The sequence below is a fragment of the Dunckerocampus dactyliophorus genome, chromosome 1 (genome assembly GCF_027744805.1).
Source record: "Dunckerocampus dactyliophorus isolate RoL2022-P2 chromosome 1, RoL_Ddac_1.1, whole genome shotgun sequence".
Classification (NCBI taxonomy): domain Eukaryota; kingdom Metazoa; phylum Chordata; class Actinopteri; order Syngnathiformes; family Syngnathidae; genus Dunckerocampus; species Dunckerocampus dactyliophorus.
The window spans coordinates 50769690-50789399 of NC_072819.1; the positions used below are offsets into that span (position 1 = coordinate 50769690).

Genomic DNA, 19710 nt, shown 5'->3' on the forward strand with positions numbered 1-19710 from the left:
ACCAGCGACTCCTGTAGCAGCATGCAAAACTGCATTTTTCATCTTCATTCTAATGACTCTGCGGTACAATGCATATAGATTAGGGCTATCAATGGATTAAAATATTTAATCCTGGCTAATCACATTTTGTCCATAGTTAACTCATAATTAATCACATTTAAACGCAGATGAAAAAAAGTTTTTATCTATAATAAGTAGGGATGTAAATCTCTTTGTGGTAAACGATTCAATATGCAACTATAACCATAACTGCATCCAATTTTATGTCATGGGATATCAATTTTGGAAATAGGGGCTATTATTTTATTGCAAAAATAAAATACAGTTAGAAATCCCACAGTTTTGCATATTTAATGTGAGCAGCATTTTGTCTAACTTTGTTTGATGGTGCCTCAATGCACCTACTAACTTTGTCCCCCACTGCACAGATAGACTACTATACTGTATTTTGCCCCAATTTCTTTCACCTCATATTTGCTCCCAAATGCTGATAGTATGTGGGAATGCATAAAGTAAAATTTGATGACTTATTGAGTGCTAATGTTGAGTGCATATTTGTTCGGTACACAGCCTCTCTGAAAAACAAAGTCCAGGTTTGCACTGGTGGAACGTGGGTTCAAAAATATGCGAGCGGAAATTTGTCCCACTTTGTTTGACTGTCCTTGAACGCACCTACTCCTGTTCTCATACGCTGCACAGATAGATACTTTATTCATCTCCAAGAGAAATTTTTAATTGTACCCCTTTTGTTTCACCTCACATTTGCTCCCAAATGCTGACACTATGTGGAAATGTGTAACGGTAAGATTTGACGACCTTAGTGAGTGCTAATACACAAATGGGACGTCAAAAAAATAGCGCCGTTACAGGAAACTTCCGTTAACGCGTTAAAGTCTTAATTGTCGCGGCTAGTTCCATGCAAAACCTTTAAAAAAGTCAACTGAACTTCATTACGAATGGACGAAAGTGTTTTTCCACACTTACCTGTTATTGTTGCTATTATTTGATGATGAATTGAAAAAATCTTCATCTGATTTAAGTTTTTTTGTGTTTCCTTGACTTCGGCTGCATTCCCATTTCGATAATTGTTTTGCTTTATTTTACAATTGTATTTTTTAATAGCAAACTGGATGTGTACATTAACTGTGGAAATAATGACCGCTATGTAATGTTGACACTATTGAATCTATGAACAGAACTCTTGATGAGTGATGTGTCATTGTCTTTATTGTCATGTGGAATTGAACTGTGAAATTGTTTTCATTAGTTTTATTATTATTTTTACAAGGTGCTGCTTTTGTTTGATATGGTTCTCACTATTAAGTACACGCAGCAAAAAAATGAGGCAGGTGTAGCTGCACCAAATACATTTAATTTCAAAACTTTATTTTGGACTTGAAAGGAAATATGGTAATTACAATAAAATGAAAGTTAAAAAAGGTATAAAAATGTCTTTTGTGTATCAAAAAATAGCAAACTGTGACACCAAAGCATGGAATCGAACCAAACCATGTGTCATGTATCATTTGTGTATCATTGCACCCCTAATCTTGATGGTACCTTGCTGGGAAAAAAAAAAAAGTCCAACATTTGCGTGAACGCGTGAGAGTGAGAGCAGACTTAACGCAAAGTGAAGTTTGTTAAACCATACCTCCTCAAAGAGTCCATCCTGTCTCAGGGCCCACAAGTCGCCGCCATAATGAGTCTCACCTCATTGAGCAAGCTTATTCCATTTTCCGGTATAAGCGGCAAGCTAAATCGAACACACATCATGCTTTCTGGGGGGCCGAGGGATGCTGTAATATTACTTATTAGGTGGAGGAGGCACAGTCAGTATTGCAGCAGTTCAGCCGTTACGGAACAAGATTGGTCTAAGTGGTGTTTCAAGCTGTGGTAGTAAATGAAGACAAATTGGGAAATTAAATCTACATCCTTCATTTTTGGGGCAAAAGCGCTCAAAGCCCTCTCTAATTGAAATTGCATCTAGAGAATACAAAAGAAATGCAGATGGATTTAATAGGAGTCCCACTCACAGCTCAGACATTCCTGGCATAAACGTTTCCACCCCTACGATCAAACTCACCGTTGACCACTACAGCGATGTCCACAAAGTCGATTTCACCACGAGCCTCCACACTGGCCTCGCAGCGGTACACGCCTTCGTCCGCCTTGGTCATGTGGTGGATCTGCAGGCTGTTGTTTGCAAGCACCTTAAACCTGCCTGCACCACACAAGGACAAGAGGGGAGAAAACTACTGCATTATTTGGCAAGAGAAACCTGATAAGAGGCTTTGGGAAAACTCAAGAGAAAATTGCTAAACTCTTCTGACAATCAAATCTGCTTCATGGCATATTTACCTAATCAACTCCAAAATGACACGTTCTAGTTTATAACCCTGGAATACATTTCTACTGTGTCATCATTAGACTGAAATGAAAGTGAAAGTGAAAATTAAAGAACCTGTAAAGTCATACAATCAGAGTATATGCACACGGGTTGAATCAAGACAATTGGACACTTCTTGTTTGTTGAACATTTCACCTTTCGTCCAAAAGGCTTGACTCAGATCTAAAATTTAGGTTTGGAGTTTCCCTATTTATCTTTCTGGTGGGTGTTTCCCCTGGGGGGTGATCACAATAGGGTTGTTGTTATCGTGGTCCGCCGTGGCTCGTGAACGAACGTCCTGCATAACAACAGATTGGTCGCCAACAACTTGTCAGTGGCCACTCGTTCCGTTGAATAAGACTGTCAAGGGAAAATCTGCTGCTGGCTCAAAAATAGATGAGAGACAAGACATGTTTTTTGAGAATCATGAGCAGCGCAATTTAATATAACTTGCAAGCAGAGAGAGACAAATCAGTACAAAGGGAACAGACGGCTTCTAGGGAAAATGTTGATTCTAAACGTAGGAAATCACATATGCCAGGGGAAGGGTGATCATCTCCTGTGAAGGACAGAGACGGTGAGGGGCAGACTTACATGCCCAGACACGGAATCGCACATATGGAGGACATCTACACAACAAACTGAGATATACCATCACTTGCTGGCATCAGAAGATGACAGAACATGAGGCAAGCACACTGCATTCACTATAAGGAATAATTTTACACGTGCAAATATAACACAAGACAATATTCGGGGGAGAGATGGAAGGCCATTGTTCTAAGCAGACGATATGTAGATGGACGTCTGGAGAGACCCAACATCTGTTACACAAACTCACAGTTCATTTGCATCTCAAAAAGAACAGACATTCCTTTGAGGAGAATGACGTCCAAATTCTGGACAGGGATGACCGCTGGTTTGAAAGAGGTGTGACAGAAGTCATTTTCGTCAAACTAGAAAGGCAGAGGAGGAGGTTTACACCATCACCTATCGTCTGCTTGTAACGATGTCCTTACATCTCTCCCCAAAGATTGTCACATTCAACGGCAAGCAACCTATTGTTATGCAGGACAATCGTTCATCGGCCACGCCGAGCCACAATAACAACACAACCCTATTGTGACCACCCCCAGGGGACATACCCACCGGAGACATAAATAAAAAAAACTCCACACCTGAATTCTAGAACTGAAGAAGCCTTTTGGACGCAAGGTGAAACGTCTACAACAAACAGCTCTACGTTTGCTTTAAGTAGCTTTTGCACATTTTTTTCTTCCTTTGCACAACTCCTTGTGGCCTGATCTTACACAATTTCTTTACAACAACTTGGCACAAAAGGAGGAAATAAAGTTTTGAATGAGTACTTGCATGCTTCCACATTTGTGCATCTTTTCCGTGCGAGGACTGAGCAGATTGTGAGCGTTTATTTGGCAGATTTACATTGAGAGTGTAATCCGCTGCTTACTATTGCATATCCGCACCATTTTGTTACCAGCTTCAGCTGTTACAATAATTAACAATAGTCACAAGATTATGTAGAACAAATCTGAGGTGAATTACTTTTAGTTAATCCAATAAACCACCATCCCATGAAGTGGTAGAGATTAATTCAGCTCACCAGGACGCAGTTTGGAATTGTCAGCCTTGACCTGACTCCATCTAAACTTACTGTGGTGCTCATCGGTGATCTCTCTGCCCTGGTAGTACCACACAACCTCCGGCACGGGTGAACTGATGACATCGCAAATGACTTCTGCAGTTTCACCGTGGCAGAACTCCTGTGGCGATTGAACGTCTCGAAAAGTCAGCCTCTCTGCAAGATCAAACAATTAAAAAAAAACAACAAAAAACGTCACATTGTTTTAAACCAAAAACAAACACAAACAAAGAAGAACTGAATGAGGGTGTGTGTAACCGGTGCCAGCCGGTGTGACTGTGCAGAAGTATGTTGGTGCCATGGTAAACCTCACTCACTGTCAGCTCGTCCCTGACACCCTAAGAGTCGTGCTGGACATCAAGTTCACAGCTCGAGTTTTAGCTCTCATTCTGCAAAACCTGGTTCAAGCCTGGGCGGAACACGAGGCATCCATCCATTTTCTTCTGCTGATCCGAGGTTGGGTTGCAGGGGAAGCAGAGTAAGCAGAGAAGCCCAGACTTCCCTCTCCTTTGCTACCTCATCCAGCTCCTCCCGGTCGATCCCGAGCCGTTCCCAGGCCAGTTGAGAGACATAGTCTCTCCTGGGTCTTCCCCGAGGCCTGCTACCAGTTGGAAGTGTCCTGAACACCTCCACCTCCACCTCCAGCCACCTAGTCTGGCTCTTCTCAATGCAGTGGGGCAGCAGTTCTACTGAGAGTTTCTCCCGGATTATATTTCTTCCCACCTTATCTCCAAGGGAGAGCCCAGCCACCCGAAGAAGGAAACTTATTTTGGCTGCTTGTACCCACAATCTTGTCCTTCAAGTCACCCAAAGTTCATGAGCATAGGTGAGGGTCGGAAGGTATCATCATCATCGTCATTTAGTTACATCTTCCTGCTGAAAGTTGGAGTCATGGTTCACAAGTAGCACCGGTTTTTAGCTGCTAATTTGAAATAGACTGTGTCTGATTGTTTTTCCTTTCCATAATGTCCATCAAAACCTTTCTCTGTTGATTTGCCATTGTTAGCACTTCCTTGTTGTTTCTTCTTTCCAGGATACCTTTACAATTTTATGTACACACCACATTTCAAAAGATTCCAAAACGATTTAGTTATTGTCCACGTTTCAGAGCTTTGTTGTTATGCGGCCATTTCTTCCCGGTTGGCGGGCTGGTCGATCACCGAACGTAGGGATCAAAATTTTACAAAATTAATGGGAGAATCGGAATGTTCGTCCCAGTTCCCATCGATGCTCGATGGTTAACTCTATTTCTCACTTCAATACGATGGACTGATACAGACTCCGGCGGGTTTTATGTGTATGGTGAAATTGGTGATGATGGAATGCTTGGAGAAGATTCTTGTCTTGTTTTTATGTGTCCATGGACAAAAAAAAAACACTCAGAAGGTTGCAACGAGGTGTATATCTTAAACATTGTCTTCTTTCTTGGTGAGGTGAGTGGAAATATTTTGAAAATGCAGTGCGTGCATTGGGAACGGAGTCAAAGAGTCAAAGAAAGCCAAAAATAAGCCAGTTAGCAATGTGTTTGTGGGACACAGATAAGGCAAACGTTAAAGGGCAGCAATGTTCTGCTCACTGCCCACAAATAGACATTTCATCTTTGACCTCAATCAAAAGTGGATGTGACAAATATGTGATGCTTGGACGCCATGCTGCTTTACTGTTTATGGACCTGAGTGTGATACAAGACCCACTCTTTCTCACGCGGTGCTGCAACCACCTGCGCGCACATAAATCAAGCAGCGCTCGTCTATCAGTCCTCTCCGTTAACAGGCTTCAACATTAGCATTTTGCTGTTTGATTTATGCCAGGCTGCTCCCCAAAATGAGCTTTCTCTCCCTGACTGCACTGTCCGCCTGCACACGTGTCTGGCATGTCAGTGTCATCATTAACTTCAAGGATGCCATCGTGTGTACTTGTCATTCATTACCATCCTTTACGACGTAGCGCTCATATTTGCAGCTCATGCTGTTGCGACCTCAAAGGCTCATTCCTTTTGTTTGCATTCCTATCCTCAAGTTGAGTGGAGCCTATCTGGAAATGCACCTCTAGTGTTGGTTCGGTCTGAAAGAGCAATCAACAATTGTCTTTGGATCTCTGCTTCACTTGATAGCAACCACCAATGATGCACACTCTGGACCTGACGCAGTCACGCCGCACCGGTCCAGGTTTGTTATCTGGATGCAGGTGCCAGTCATTGTAGCATGATTAGAAGCGGCCGTCATGGAGTTGTCAGTAGCTCCTGACAGGATGTCGACACTTTCCCTCCTGCCGGCAATAAATTTCATGTCTAACATGCAGTAGTGCACGTGCTGCCCCGTCGCCTGAGGGTTCTTTGCCTGCCATGGGCCGTTCGAAGGCTGGAGCTTTAGGCTGACTTTCATGCATATGCACGCTGACGGCTGCGGGGAGTGATGGGCAGTTGCTATGGAAACAATGGTTTTAGGGAGCTGGCAGCGGCAGGAGTGATTAAGGCTGTGATGTCCTGCCTAAAAGCTCATTGAGGGAGAATTGAGAATTGAGAGAGAAAAAGGTGACCGCTCAGTATGATGAGTGTGTGTGTGTGTGTGTGTGTGTGTGTGTCGTTGGAAGTTATTTGCAGCTTAGAAGTCACTCCTCTCACCTTTCTATGCTAATGTGTGAGTGTTTGCTAACTCAGTGCTGCACTAAACAAGGCCGGAAGCAAAGCAAAACATTTACACAAGTACAGAGGCACATGACACCTCTTCTTTTCACAGAATTGCCACACAATAAGACAAGTTCAGCACATATTTTATGGTAAAGAGGAAACAGAACTTATTCCAAGAGAGGTAGACGCATCTGTTTGGTCAGGTCAACAATGAGTTGACAAAAATGAAAAGAAACAAGAAGAACAGAATGTAAACAGGAATCAGTTTTCACATTTGGAACTGAACTATGTGTGCGCACGTGTGTGCACGTGTGTGCACGTGTGTGCATGTGTTAAAATGTCCCTGCAATGCATAACCTTGGTTTGGTTTGGTTTGGTTTAATTTTATTTGAACATGCACGCAGGTTACAATGGAAAACATCTCACACTTCCACATGTCCAAAAGGAGTAGGAAGAAGCAAAGCTTATTTAATCCTACCCCCCATCCATTCCACATCTAATACAGTACATGTAGTTCACTTCCTGCATTCCAGGGAATATTATTCCATATAATAATCAGTGTAATAATAAATAAATAATACAAAATAAAAACAAGCATGACAGAACAATAAATAAAATAATCAATATAATAATCAATAAATAAGATAGCAAATTAAAAGCATAATAAAGCAAGTTGAAGACTCTCCTGCCTTGTATTTCACAAACATCAACTGCATGTATTGTTTTTTGAATTTGCTCATCTCGGTACATCGTTTGAGTTCCATCATTTCATTCCAAATACTGAAATGCTTTTAAGTGTTTGAAGTTTCATTTTCCTCTGAAATCATATTTCTCCTTTCTTGTAGAGAAATACTGGATGTTCTTGTTAACTTTATGCATTCTTTTAGATGTTTGAAAACGTACTAAATCAGCAAATTTTAATATCTGTGATTTTAAAAATAAAGGGTTTGCATGTTGTCATTATGAATGATCCTCACCATCTTTTTTGCAGTCCAGTGAGTGAGTGAAGGTTGCTTTTGTAATGATTGCCCATATCTCCACACAATACGTTAGATATGGTCTTACCAAAGAACAGTACAGAGTGTGGAGGGATTTTTGATCAAGAACAACCTTTGCTTTCTTCAACATTGAAGTATTTCTCGCCACCTTTTGTTGAATATTTTTGATATGAGATTTCCAACTCATTTTTTCATCTATTATGATCCCCAGAAATTTATTTTCGTTCACTCTTTCAACGTCCACTCTGTCTATTTGTATTTGGTCGTAAGTGTCCTGTCTGCTATTTCCAAATAGCATTATTTTAGTTCAAGGATCATCTGATTTTATCAAACCATGACTTTAATACGACCTTTTCATCCTTGACCTTTTTAATGAGGTCTTGTGTGCTTTCCCCAGAACAAAAGGCAGTGGTATCAGCTGCAAATAATACCAACTTTAAGTCTTTTGTCACTTTGCAAATGTCGTTGATGTACAAATTGAACAGTTTTGGTCCCAGCATGGACCCCTGGGGTACTCCACACGTGATATTTAAACTCTATTCTCCTGGCTTTACAAATGGCTTCCTGTTTGCTAGGTAGCTTTACACCCAATTCAAAACTAATCCTCTGATTCTGTACTTTTCTAATTTTGTTGTTAAAATATTGTGATTAATTGTATCGAAGGCTTTTGTAAGATCGATGAATACTGCAACTGCACACTTTCTGCACGCTACACTCCTCCACGCTCTTCCACGTCCGCTTTGGTGTCGGGTGTGTTTTTACATGCAAATGAGCCATGCCGAGCTCTTATCAAATGCACTTCTCCCACTTTGTGGCCGTTTTTATGGCTTACCATTTTTACAGCTTCAAACGCGCAATGAGGTTGGTCGTATTAAACCTCCCTGCTTCTGTGCCACCACGGCAAACTTGCGCATGAAAGGTTTTTGTGATGTCTTTTTTGGACTTAAATAAACAATACTGTCACACGGCAGTACACATCGCTCCTACGCCGTACTACTTTGTTAGCATGTTAGCACACATTGTTGTGATCATGTGGGCTGTATCCGACGTTGCTGGATAAAAGTGCCGGAGTGGAGTCTGGATTGGACTGCTTGTGCCATTATTGGAGATTTTACAGATTTTTTAAACTGATATCAAACTGATATCCAATATCAATATCGCATGGACGATTCTGAACCAGTTCTCAAATGTCCAAAGATCGGTTATTTAAATACAGTATATAACAGTAAAACAGACGTTTCCACAAGGTGGAGCTACCAAGCGCGGTACGCATCATCTCCAGGACACTAGGGGGAGCGCACTTATTATGTCTACTATATTGGGTAATATGAATGAAAAGGTGACCATAGGGGTGTTAGTTCATGTCTAGAGAGCTCTAATAATGTTACAAACCGTATTTAAAAGGTCGTAAACAGCTTTTCTATGCGACAAGCAAGGGCCGACTGTGTAAAGTCTGCAGATGGAAATTAGCAGCTCTCTACGTCTGGTGAGCCCAATGATTCTTGAAGAATAACGTACAGTGCACACTGTCCATAACTTTATAACAAAAATGTTGGGACAAAAATGCATGCGCATACATAAGATAACCATGAGGTGCCGAAAGATTCCCACCCCTGTTACTTATGAAAGCTTATGTTGATCAAACAATGTGCATCGCGTGAACAAAATAACAAACATTTGGTTGTTTAATTGTCCGTCCATTCACCTACACACCTACATGGTCCCTCATGGCCGCACATGTGACTAACATGGAAGCATGCTGGTTCAGTGTGATTTGGCTGCCCCTGATGGCAATGATAAACTTGTAAATTGGCTCTGATAGATTAAGCCACCTCAACAGAAAAAGATGCGTGATTACAGGTTAGCGTTGAGGATGGCGCCCTGACAATGCGACCGTCTGTGGAAATACTGAACACCACCCAACACCCTCCCAGCTGCACCTTGTAGCATTACGTTTTTCCCAGTGTAAAAAGCTGGGTCAGCATTGAAGGTTGGCCTCAGTGCCATGTCCCTCATTATGCCTGGCAGGATCAGAGTCCCGTGGTGCGGCTAGTGGTCATTATACTTTAATTACAAGGCAGACAGGGATCACACACACATATTTATCAAGCCGCAACATGATTATTAGCTAGTGTTTGCAAAGTCCATTACCCCTTCATGCCATGGCCTGTGCAGAAATGTGTGTGCACATGCTGTGCAGAACTCACGGTAGATCTCCAGCACCACTGAGGCCTCCACTGTATGACCGCTGGCATCGGTGGCCTGGCAGCGATAGATCCCGGCGTCCTCGATGATGGCGTTGTAGATGATTAGCCGGGATCTGGACATCTCTGTGTGCAGGGCCATCCGCTTAGAGGGCTGGATGCGCTCCCCCTGAGGATTGTACCACTCTAGCTTGACCGGCTCGCCAATCGCTACGAGAAAAGGTCACAGACACGTAATCAGGTTCAAGTGACTCCAAGCTGAGGGTCAGCCCAAGTTCTTGGTCAAACTGGAGAAAGAAAGAGCTGTGATTATGACATCATCATGGAAATGCACGCCTACTACGCCATGCACGACCTCGGTTCAGTGAGCATCAAAGGTTTGAATTTAGAAGCCTGTTTTGATTTTTCTGCGGCTGTGATGAGAAGAAAACACTCATTGTAATAGGTTGTTATCAAGGGCCGCAAGGTGACCGAGTGGTTAGCATGTTGGCCACACAGTCAGGAGATCGGGAAGACCTGGGTTTGAATCTCCGTTTGCATGTTCTCCCCGTGAAATATCATCTATAGCTAAACAAGTATACCAACATAAACATCACAAAGAAGGGCTTGTTTTCCATCAAAGTAACAATGTATTTACAAATGTAACACCACCATCAAATGCACTTCTGCCACCTTGTGGTCGTTTTTATGTGTTAAAATTGCTCTGAAAGTGAAATGCATTCGTGGAGAGTTGCGTCATCACCTCTTTTTGCCTCGCCCCCCAAAAAAACGCAAAAGACGTTGTTGGGTTCGGGCGTTGGGGTTTATAAAAACGTATAACCACGTCTTTGGCATGGAGTGAGTTAAACTTTGTTTGGCACGTTTTTGTGTGAGTATTACCATACAGTCAAACCTCGGTTATCATACTACACAGTTTTTGTAGGATTTTGTCAAAAATGTACACGTATATGTGTATTGCACATATGTAACTCGTCCGTTTGCAGTCTCCTGTATCATTCAGCAAAATCGAGTGTCCAAGTTAAGCACCTTACGCGTCGCTGACTCGCTGTTCCAGCATTAAATAACCCATCACGGGGCCAAAGAAAGATGCGAGTGCCAGCAATTTGATAAAGTAAGAAACACGATTGAATACGACCTCGCCAGTGTGAACGGGAAGGTGACATCAACAATAAGCTTCTAATTATTTTGCATTGTTTTCTGCATGTGGAACTCGGGGTGCGACTATACTGGAATTCTCAGTTTGGTTCGGTTTGATACTTTCGTGTCACAATTTGATATTTGTTTGATAAACATTTTCATACCGTTTTAAACTTGTATTTCATTGTAATAACCAACATTTGTTTTAACTCTAAACTACAGCTTTTAAATTAAAAGTATCTGGCGCCTCATTTGTTGAATAAAATATGTAATAAATAAAAAGTAAATCATTCACAATTCAACTGAACATGGAAATAAAGATAATTCAGTAGTCCTAACTGGTTGAAAAAAGCATATTTAAGTAAATGATACGTATTCTTGGCCTAAATTAAGCATTTTCAAGCATAAAAATGTTCTAAATGAACTCAAATGCAAATACAGATTAAGGCAATGCCAGACGTTGATGAACAGTCTACATCGGCCACCAGGTGTCACTAGTAACACCCTGGACTAAACATTACAATCATAAAATAGATAAAACAATTACAGCCGAAGTCAAGGCAACACATAAAAAACTTAAACCATGAGAAGATTTTTAAAATTCATCATAAAACAAAAGCAACAATAACAAGTAAGTGTAGAAAAACACATTTCCGTAATGGAGTTCAGGGAACGCAGGATGTAATTGACTTTTAAAGTATTTTTGTAAGGACTTTTATTGTATGTATACGCATCTTACTGTTGAGTTATTTTATCCAGAATTTGGATAATAAAGATGAAAGATGCCGCTTGAGACGGCGTCTGCATGCTGCCAGCCGCCGATTGCTTCCATGCGCGGGGATTTCATCTTTGCCGCGGAGGAGCAACAGCGAATCAGGAAGGCGGTTTGATGTCTTGGGTGACTGCCGCTACTGATTGTTTGCAGGCTTCTCTTGTCTTGTAAGGAGATGTGTGGACTTGTGTTTAAGCTACCAAGTATGGTTTCTTTCCCTGTAAAGGATTGATGCTGCTGTGAACATATTCAACAGTTCATGCTAACTCATCAGTCTCATTTGGACGGTGCTTTAGCAGCTTGCAGCTTCTCCACTCACTCCACTCACTGCATGCAATACCTGTTAGCATCCTCTCACCTCTCCGCATTTCACACCCTGCTGACAGCAGAGAGCGTTAAATATGTTAAAGTTGACACTGCTCACATGGTGACGGGCCATTTCATCCAAAGATGATGTAACAAGGCAGGACTGTGCGACACGCTGCCATGTTTTTCACCAACAGCCAAGCCTCTCACCGTGTCTTCACAACGGTGACTTGTGGAAAACGCTGTCAGACAACTCTGCGAATCTGCATAAGCTCCGCCGTTATTATTGATTGTGCCGCATTTAGGCCGCAGCGCACTGACAGCTGACAGTAGCCATTCACAAACTGCTGATTAACCCCACACTTCTACCCTGCCAGGAACTATTTACATGGAATGTGACTGTAAATAAAACAAGGACCTGATGCAAAAGCGCAGTATTGCATAAAGGTGCCCTAGCACTATGATCGCTAGCAAACAGGAAACATGGCAGTGCTGCACAAAGGAGATTGACAACGGTCATCAGAATGCACAACACAATGGGCGGGTTCTGAGCCAATCAGGACTGTTGTGGCTCTATATTTAGCCGGCTGACAAGGTGGAGGGATTACTCCAGCGGCATACGTCTTCAACTTTCACATGAGTATGCAACGCCCTCTATTGGTAGCAGTGGTAAATACCATAACAGACACATACAACAGAGCACCAATAGATCGCTGTAATACATCGCAAGGACGCGGAACACAATGCTCATACGATGTAAAAAAAATATGAAAAATTACACTGAAAAAAAACAGCGAATCCGCAAAAGGTGAACCGCGAAGTAGCGAAGGAACACCGTAATGCAAAAAGCGGGGCGTATGAAAACCGAGGATTAACTGTACAGTCATCCCTCGGCACATCGCGGTTCGAATTTCACGGTTACACTCTATCAGGGTTTTTCAAACACATATTTATAAATAAATCATGCTGATTCGTGGTTCAATACGGCCTATTATTAGTAGAACATGTGCAGATTTATGCAAATTGTATGTATTTTTTGCCTAAATTAAGCATTTTCAAGCATAAACATGGCTAAATGAACTAAAATAGAAATATAAGGCATTCAAAAGACGCATTCAAACTGTGAACGCAGTTTTCTACATTGGTCATGAGGCGTCAGTCAAAAAAAATTCCTGGATCCAGACGGTGATCCGGATCACCCCCAAAATATCATCAGTTCTTTCATATCCCATTTCCGGCAATTCCTGAACGTGTCATCCAAATCCATTGACAACATTTCAAGGTATTTAGAACACGTATCACTGATGAAACGTAAGAGATGATGAGACGCCTTCTGTAAGCAGACTTACTTAATAAATGACGAGAGAACAGAAGAGAGAAAAGAGAGAACCGTAGCGCATACACCGAGGTACGCACCGTACCGCGTGTTACCTGTACCTTTGCACCCGTGATTCTATTCACTCCCCCCCGTATGAGAGGGTGGAGAGATATGGCCATGGGCAGCGCATCGAGTGCATGCAAAGAGATGAAACTGCTTCCAATGCCAGACATGAATATCCTGCAGGAGACAGGCATGCCCGGCATCTTCACGATGCTCAGCGGGGGGCCAGAGAGAAACACTTCAAGGACACCTTCAAAGCATCCTTGAAAGACTTTGGTTTCGACCAGACATCATGGGAACGGCTATAGCCCAAAACGGACTAGCTTGGCGTGGGTGGAGCCATTAACTAAAGGAGTGGTTGCACACAGCTCAGACCCGATGTTAGCATGGCGCTAGCTTGTCCTCATTGCCAGGGACACTTCAGTGCCGCATCGGTGTCATCGGACGTCTGTGTCAGACAGAACACATGCATGATGGATGAAGATGGTCATCTTCTTCCAGAAGGACAGTCTGATCATCTTTACTGTGTCAGGCTCAATGATTTCATTCTGTAATTGGCGGCTTTTGTTGCGAAGCGTTTGTGTTTTTAAGACCCCGACAATAAACCCCAAGACATGTATTTTTCTTGTCACTCTAAAGCTACAATATTTCCATCTTCTTTGTTCCGTGCAGACATCGCTGACAAGGAAGCGGGTTGGGTGTGCGATGTTGTCAATGTTCTGCCTTCTGAGAGCCGCACGACCAGCGTAAATGGTAACGCCCGATGGCGGGGCAAGGGTGTGAAAAGTCACCCTCGCCTTACCCTGCTGTGTTGAAAGCAAAGTCATTGTTCAGCAAGCATTTTATACGTCATACAAGACGCTGGCCTTGCTTCAATGCTCTAACTACCACTGAATTCCATTTCTTATGTTCGGGCTACGGATCTCCGCATGAAAGTCTATTGTTTTGTTGTTTTCATCCTCCTCCTCCATCTGCCCTCTTCCAATTGTTTGTTGTCTTTTGTGCTGAATCGGTTCCTTGTGCTCTTTGCTCCAAGGTTTACTTTTTTTTTTTTTGTCTGCAGGGCCTTTGACTTGTTTTGTAACTACCATTTTGTGCTTAGTCTGCCTTAACTTGCTGCATTCTACCTTCCTCTGCCTCCACCACACTACCTCGACAGTTGTGATGTAAACAATTGGCCAAAACAAGATCTTTTGTTGCGGATACAACAGACAATCCCCTAACTGGGCTTCTTCCCTTTCATGGCTCTGGCCTCCAATAAGGGTGAATCTGAGCGTGACAGCCTGTGGTGTCAAGGAAGAGCTTCTTATCTCATACCTCCAACACTCTTTTCAGGCTACGCTTGTCTGTGGGCTGGCAGAGGAGAAAAGGTGAGCAGCGGGAGGTGGGTCGGACCTGCCAGCGCCGGCCTCTCTTGATGGCCGTTTAGGGAGAGCAATGAGGGCGAGGAGAAATTGCTGCTGTGCTCTACCAGTCGTCGTTGGGTCAAAATGTCACTCACCATATGGGGAGCAAACGGCGGGGGAAAACAGACCCCAAACCGAGTCCCAAACACACACAAGCGCACACTTTTTCTGTTTTTTCCCTACTTTTTTAAAAAATATATTAATTACAAATTATTAGGACTGTCAATCGATTGATGAAAATATTTAACCGCGATTAATCACATTTTGTCCATAGTTAACTCACAATTAATCACAGACAGAAATAGGTTTTTATCTATAATAAGAAGGGCTGTCAACCTTTAATGGCACACATTTTTTTGGCAAGGAAACGCAGCAGCGTGGCAGCTGATGTGAAACCAGAAGAGGGAACAAATAATGAGCAGAAAAAGGCAAAGAAAAGCCTATTTTGCATGTTTAGATTAGACAGTTGCTTGTGTCGCTGTGAGTCGAGTTGTCACAAAGTGCGTCACCGGGAAGACGGGAGAAGTTACTGGTGCACTGCGGGTCCGTGGCTTGATTGGGGTGCCCAAGGTGAGACCATTACTCACATAGGGGTGGCAATACCTGAAGCGGGCGGGAGACGGTCGCTATAGGCTGGATGCTGCAATGGGGGCGGAGCTGATCGGCGTTATCAAGCAAGTACGGCCGGTATCGGCATGCTTTTTCACGGAAGTCGGCTGTAATTGATAAAGAGCTGCCTCACGCCACAATATGCCATTTTATGACGTCGACACGTGCGGCTCACACACCGGATTTGACAGTGTCTTGTTCTGGTTATCCTCTTAATGAGCAATAAGGGCTCGGGTACCTGTACAGATGAAGAACTTGGACTCTCCAACGCTTAACTCCACCTTGTTCAGGGATATGGAGACCTGCAGGGCAGCTGGGGTGCACAAAGACAAAGAGAAAGAGAAACACATTAAGTTACACAAAAGCCTTTAGCGTCGTCGCTCACCTCTTACATTGCACAACACGTTGATGCATTTACTGTGGACGGATCCCTGTTGTGTGTCGCCATCTAAAAAGGCTTCCTGAAGCCACATTGTCCCTGTTCCAACAAACATTTGCAACATCGGAGCTTTTTTCTCCGATGCCCACTGAGACAGATTGGTGTATCCGTGATCCGCGTGTCAGTCAGCTCTTCAGCGAACGGCGTCCTTTCAAAGAGCAGCTACAGTATGTTTTGATTGGGATGGAAAGCGAAGAGGAAAATTGCGGAAAATAGCTCAATATCGCGACCGTTTTTCACTGGGGACAAAAGCGTGTGATGCAGACTTTATTACATCGCCAACAACCGATTGAAGGCATAGCTTGTCAGGACATAAAAGGCTGCTGGAGATCCATTCACCACAGTGAGACACCACCCAAAGACGCGACAACGCAGAAGAGGAGGATGGCGTTAGCTTGGCAACAGCGAGTGTGTGAGCTGTGAGTGGGTCTTCGTTGTCTAATGGAAAAGGACACAGCAGTGAATGAAACCATTTTTTTTTTATGAGATAACACTCACGCACACATGTTGAATAATACTCAAGTGGAGATTGATTTTACACAACGCAAGAAACATAACAGTGGAGCTCAAGGCACTTGTCAATAATCAATGCAGCAACTCAGAGGAAAAGGCTGCTGCAGCACACACACACACACACACGCACACACACGCACACACACACACACGCACACACGCACACGCACACACACGCACACACACACACACACACACACACACACACACACACACACACACACACACACACACACACACACGCACACACACACACACGCACACACGCACACGCACACACACGCACACACACACACACACACACACACACACACACACACACACACACACACACACACACACACACACACACACACATGCACACACACACACGCACACCCACGCACACACACACACACACACACACACACACAAGCAGCTTAGTTATCAGCGGAATCCATCGGCTGTGAGGCACAGCCACCAACGGAGGGCGGTAGAGGGGCACTGAGCCTTTTGCCTGAGGAAGCGTCGTGATTAGCCTTAGGAGCTGTTTCAAGGACACATTCAAAAACATTCAAAAGAAATCTTTTCACTATTTAGATGAACGGAAAATCATAAATACAAAACTTGAGACACTTGAACCACCAATACAACCTTGCAAAGACTGCCTTCATTGTCACTGTTTGACAAAAAAAACCAAAAGAGAATGAAAACTGGACGTCTGAAAACTGGATGCTAGGGTCAGAAGTTTATTTACTTGAAAAATTACATTTGGAACTGAAAAGTCAAGTTTTGATGTTGAATTGTAAAAAAAACAAACAACTTCAGTGTATTCATACAATAAAAATCGGTGCACACACAATTTTTTCAGGATAAATATACAGTGGAACCTCAGTTAGCATGTTTTTACACCTCGGTTTGCGTACATCTTGTGGTTTTATTAATACACTGTGTAAGTCCAAATGTCCTTGTTTAGCAGCCTATTAGCTCACTACTACATGGAAACGGGAACCGGACGGCAGCCCCGTCGCCGGTCTATGATGTCACCAGAGGTGGTCTCTGTCGTTGGTTGCTAACTAGCACGGTTACGCCACAAGTCTCTGCTGTTCTTTTGATCATGGCTGCAAAACAACCCACAATGGAGCCAAAGAAAGTTGCAAGTGCCAGCATTTTCATAAAGCAGGCGAGAAACACTATTGAATTCAAGATTTAACTCACAGCAAAACACGAACATGACAAATGTGCTTCCCAGCTTAAAATCGACAAACAAAATAACACAACTGATGATTTATTCAGGCATGAAAACAAGGCATGACAGTAATCCAGTCTACAGGCAACAAAAGCATGAAATTTCATCTCTAGCTCAGAGTGAGAGACGGTATTTTACATTCATCATCTTGCGTAAAGATACAATAGATCGTTTTAAAGCATTTTTGTGGCTCTTTTCTTGACTCCATTAACTAATAGAGGATTCACACCTGCTGCACTGACGACACCCCATGTAAAGCTGGCACGTAGAATTGATGAACTCAACCACTTTCTCAAGGGTGCAAAATAAACACACAGCCACAGTGAAATACAGTGTTTGCCCCCTTCCTGATTGTTTGTCCCACTTCAATGTTTCAGATCATCAAGCAAATGTAAATGTCAGTCAATGACAACACAAGTCACATGTTAGGCAGTTTTTAAATGAAACTTTTTATTGTTAAAACATCCAAAGCTACATGTCCCTGTGTGAAAAAGTGATGGCCCCCTAAAGCTAATAAGTGGTTGGCCCCCCTTAGCAGCAACAACTGCAATCAAGCGTTTGTGATAACTTGCAATGAGTCTCTTCCAGCGCTGGGGAGGAATTTAGCAGAATTGTTGTCGTTCAGCCACATTTTTCAGGTGATTAACAAGAATGTCGTGGGGGGGGGGGGTTCAGGTCTTTTTGAGCTATGGTCTTAAAAATTTGTCAGCTGATGAACTGCCTATTTCCGTTTTTTTCCTTCTTTTCACATTTTGAAGCTCTACTGAGAACCTCCTCAAGATCCACCAGTGCAAAATGTACACTCTTGCAATTTTGCAACTGGTCGTGACATTTTGATCAGGGGTGTACAAGTCATTGAAAAGACTTATTCTAAAAGGTTGTGATGATATAAAGTACTCTTCACTGGTGACTATGTGTCAGTCATGTTACTGCAATGTTCGGTGAGACGCACGCATGAGGCCTGATCGCTGGAGCGTTGTGGCCGTAACCCAAACTCAGCTCTGAGCCCCGGAACACATATTCTGCAACACACACCAGCAACAGTCTTATTTAAGTCTTAAATGGCTTGGCTGCTGTGAGTGCAAAGGTGACTATCAGGGTGTTCTCTGGCAAAATGCTGGCACTTGCAACTTTCTTTGGCTCCAGTCTGGGTTACTTTGCAGTCGTGATCAAAAGAACAGGTGGCGTCCATGTTGATATCGTTACCACATCGTGTCTTCGGCAACAATCGCATCGTCGGTGAAGGTAAAAGTAACCTTAAGTGTACATTTATCCCTTTCATTCATCATTTATATGCATTTTGAATAGTTTCCTGCATGTAAAGCTATAATTATATGGCTATAAAAACGTCTTATGCCTTCGCAATTTTGGCTTTCTGGAATGGATTAATTGGCTGTACATTAGTTCTTATGAGAAATGCTGTTAGTGTCGGCCCTTCTGGAATGACGCTAACCAAGGTTCCACTCTATTTTATGTCATCATTATTTGTCATCATTATTTATAAAGCGTGCATCAGGATTTACATATTGTCCAGCCTAACCCTAACTCTTAACCCTTAACCTTTAACCCTAACCCTAACCCTTAACCCCTAACCCTTAACCCCTAACCCCTAACCCCTAACCCCTAACCCCTAACCCTTAACCCTTAACCCTTAACCCATAACCCTAACCCTGACCCTCACCCTACTTTCGACTTATTCCAAGATTGTATTCCAAGTTGTTTAATGACATTCACTTACTGATATTTTCTGTAAACAAGACTGATCATGCAACATTATTGCACCATCACTGGGTTAAACTGTACCTGAAAATATCACTGTTCACTCGGCATCTGTGACTCGTCTCAGACAACACGGCCGGCAATGCACGTGCGTTGACATTTTAATGAGAATTCTGACATTCTTGAAAAACACGATTCGGGGTAGATTGTTTGCTCACCGGGGAGACGTGTTAATTACATCCATTTCCAGGAATGGAATGCAACGCTTTCAGCTGTTCACCTGTTCATTACAGAACTTGGGTCAATACATTACGAGCCTGTTT

The 19710-nt window shown here is 42.9% G+C and overlaps 1 protein-coding gene across 4 annotated transcripts in view; it reads right to left on the reverse strand.

Moving 5' to 3' along the window:
- The window catches only part of LOC129185146 (neural cell adhesion molecule 2-like), a 243331-nt gene that overhangs the window by 58973 nt on the left and 164648 nt on the right, over window positions 1-19710 (reverse strand). For all 4 annotated transcript variants that reach the window (XM_054781890.1, XM_054781881.1, XM_054781871.1 and 1 more), the window contains exons 2-5: window positions 15727-15801; window positions 9881-10087; window positions 4059-4202; window positions 2084-2221 (exon numbers count right to left, since the gene is read on the reverse strand). In XM_054781890.1, coding sequence (XP_054637865.1) covers window positions 2084-2221; window positions 4059-4202; window positions 9881-10087; window positions 15727-15801 — 564 coding nt within the window. The remainder of the gene's footprint in view (window positions 1-2083; window positions 2222-4058; window positions 4203-9880; window positions 10088-15726; window positions 15802-19710) is intronic.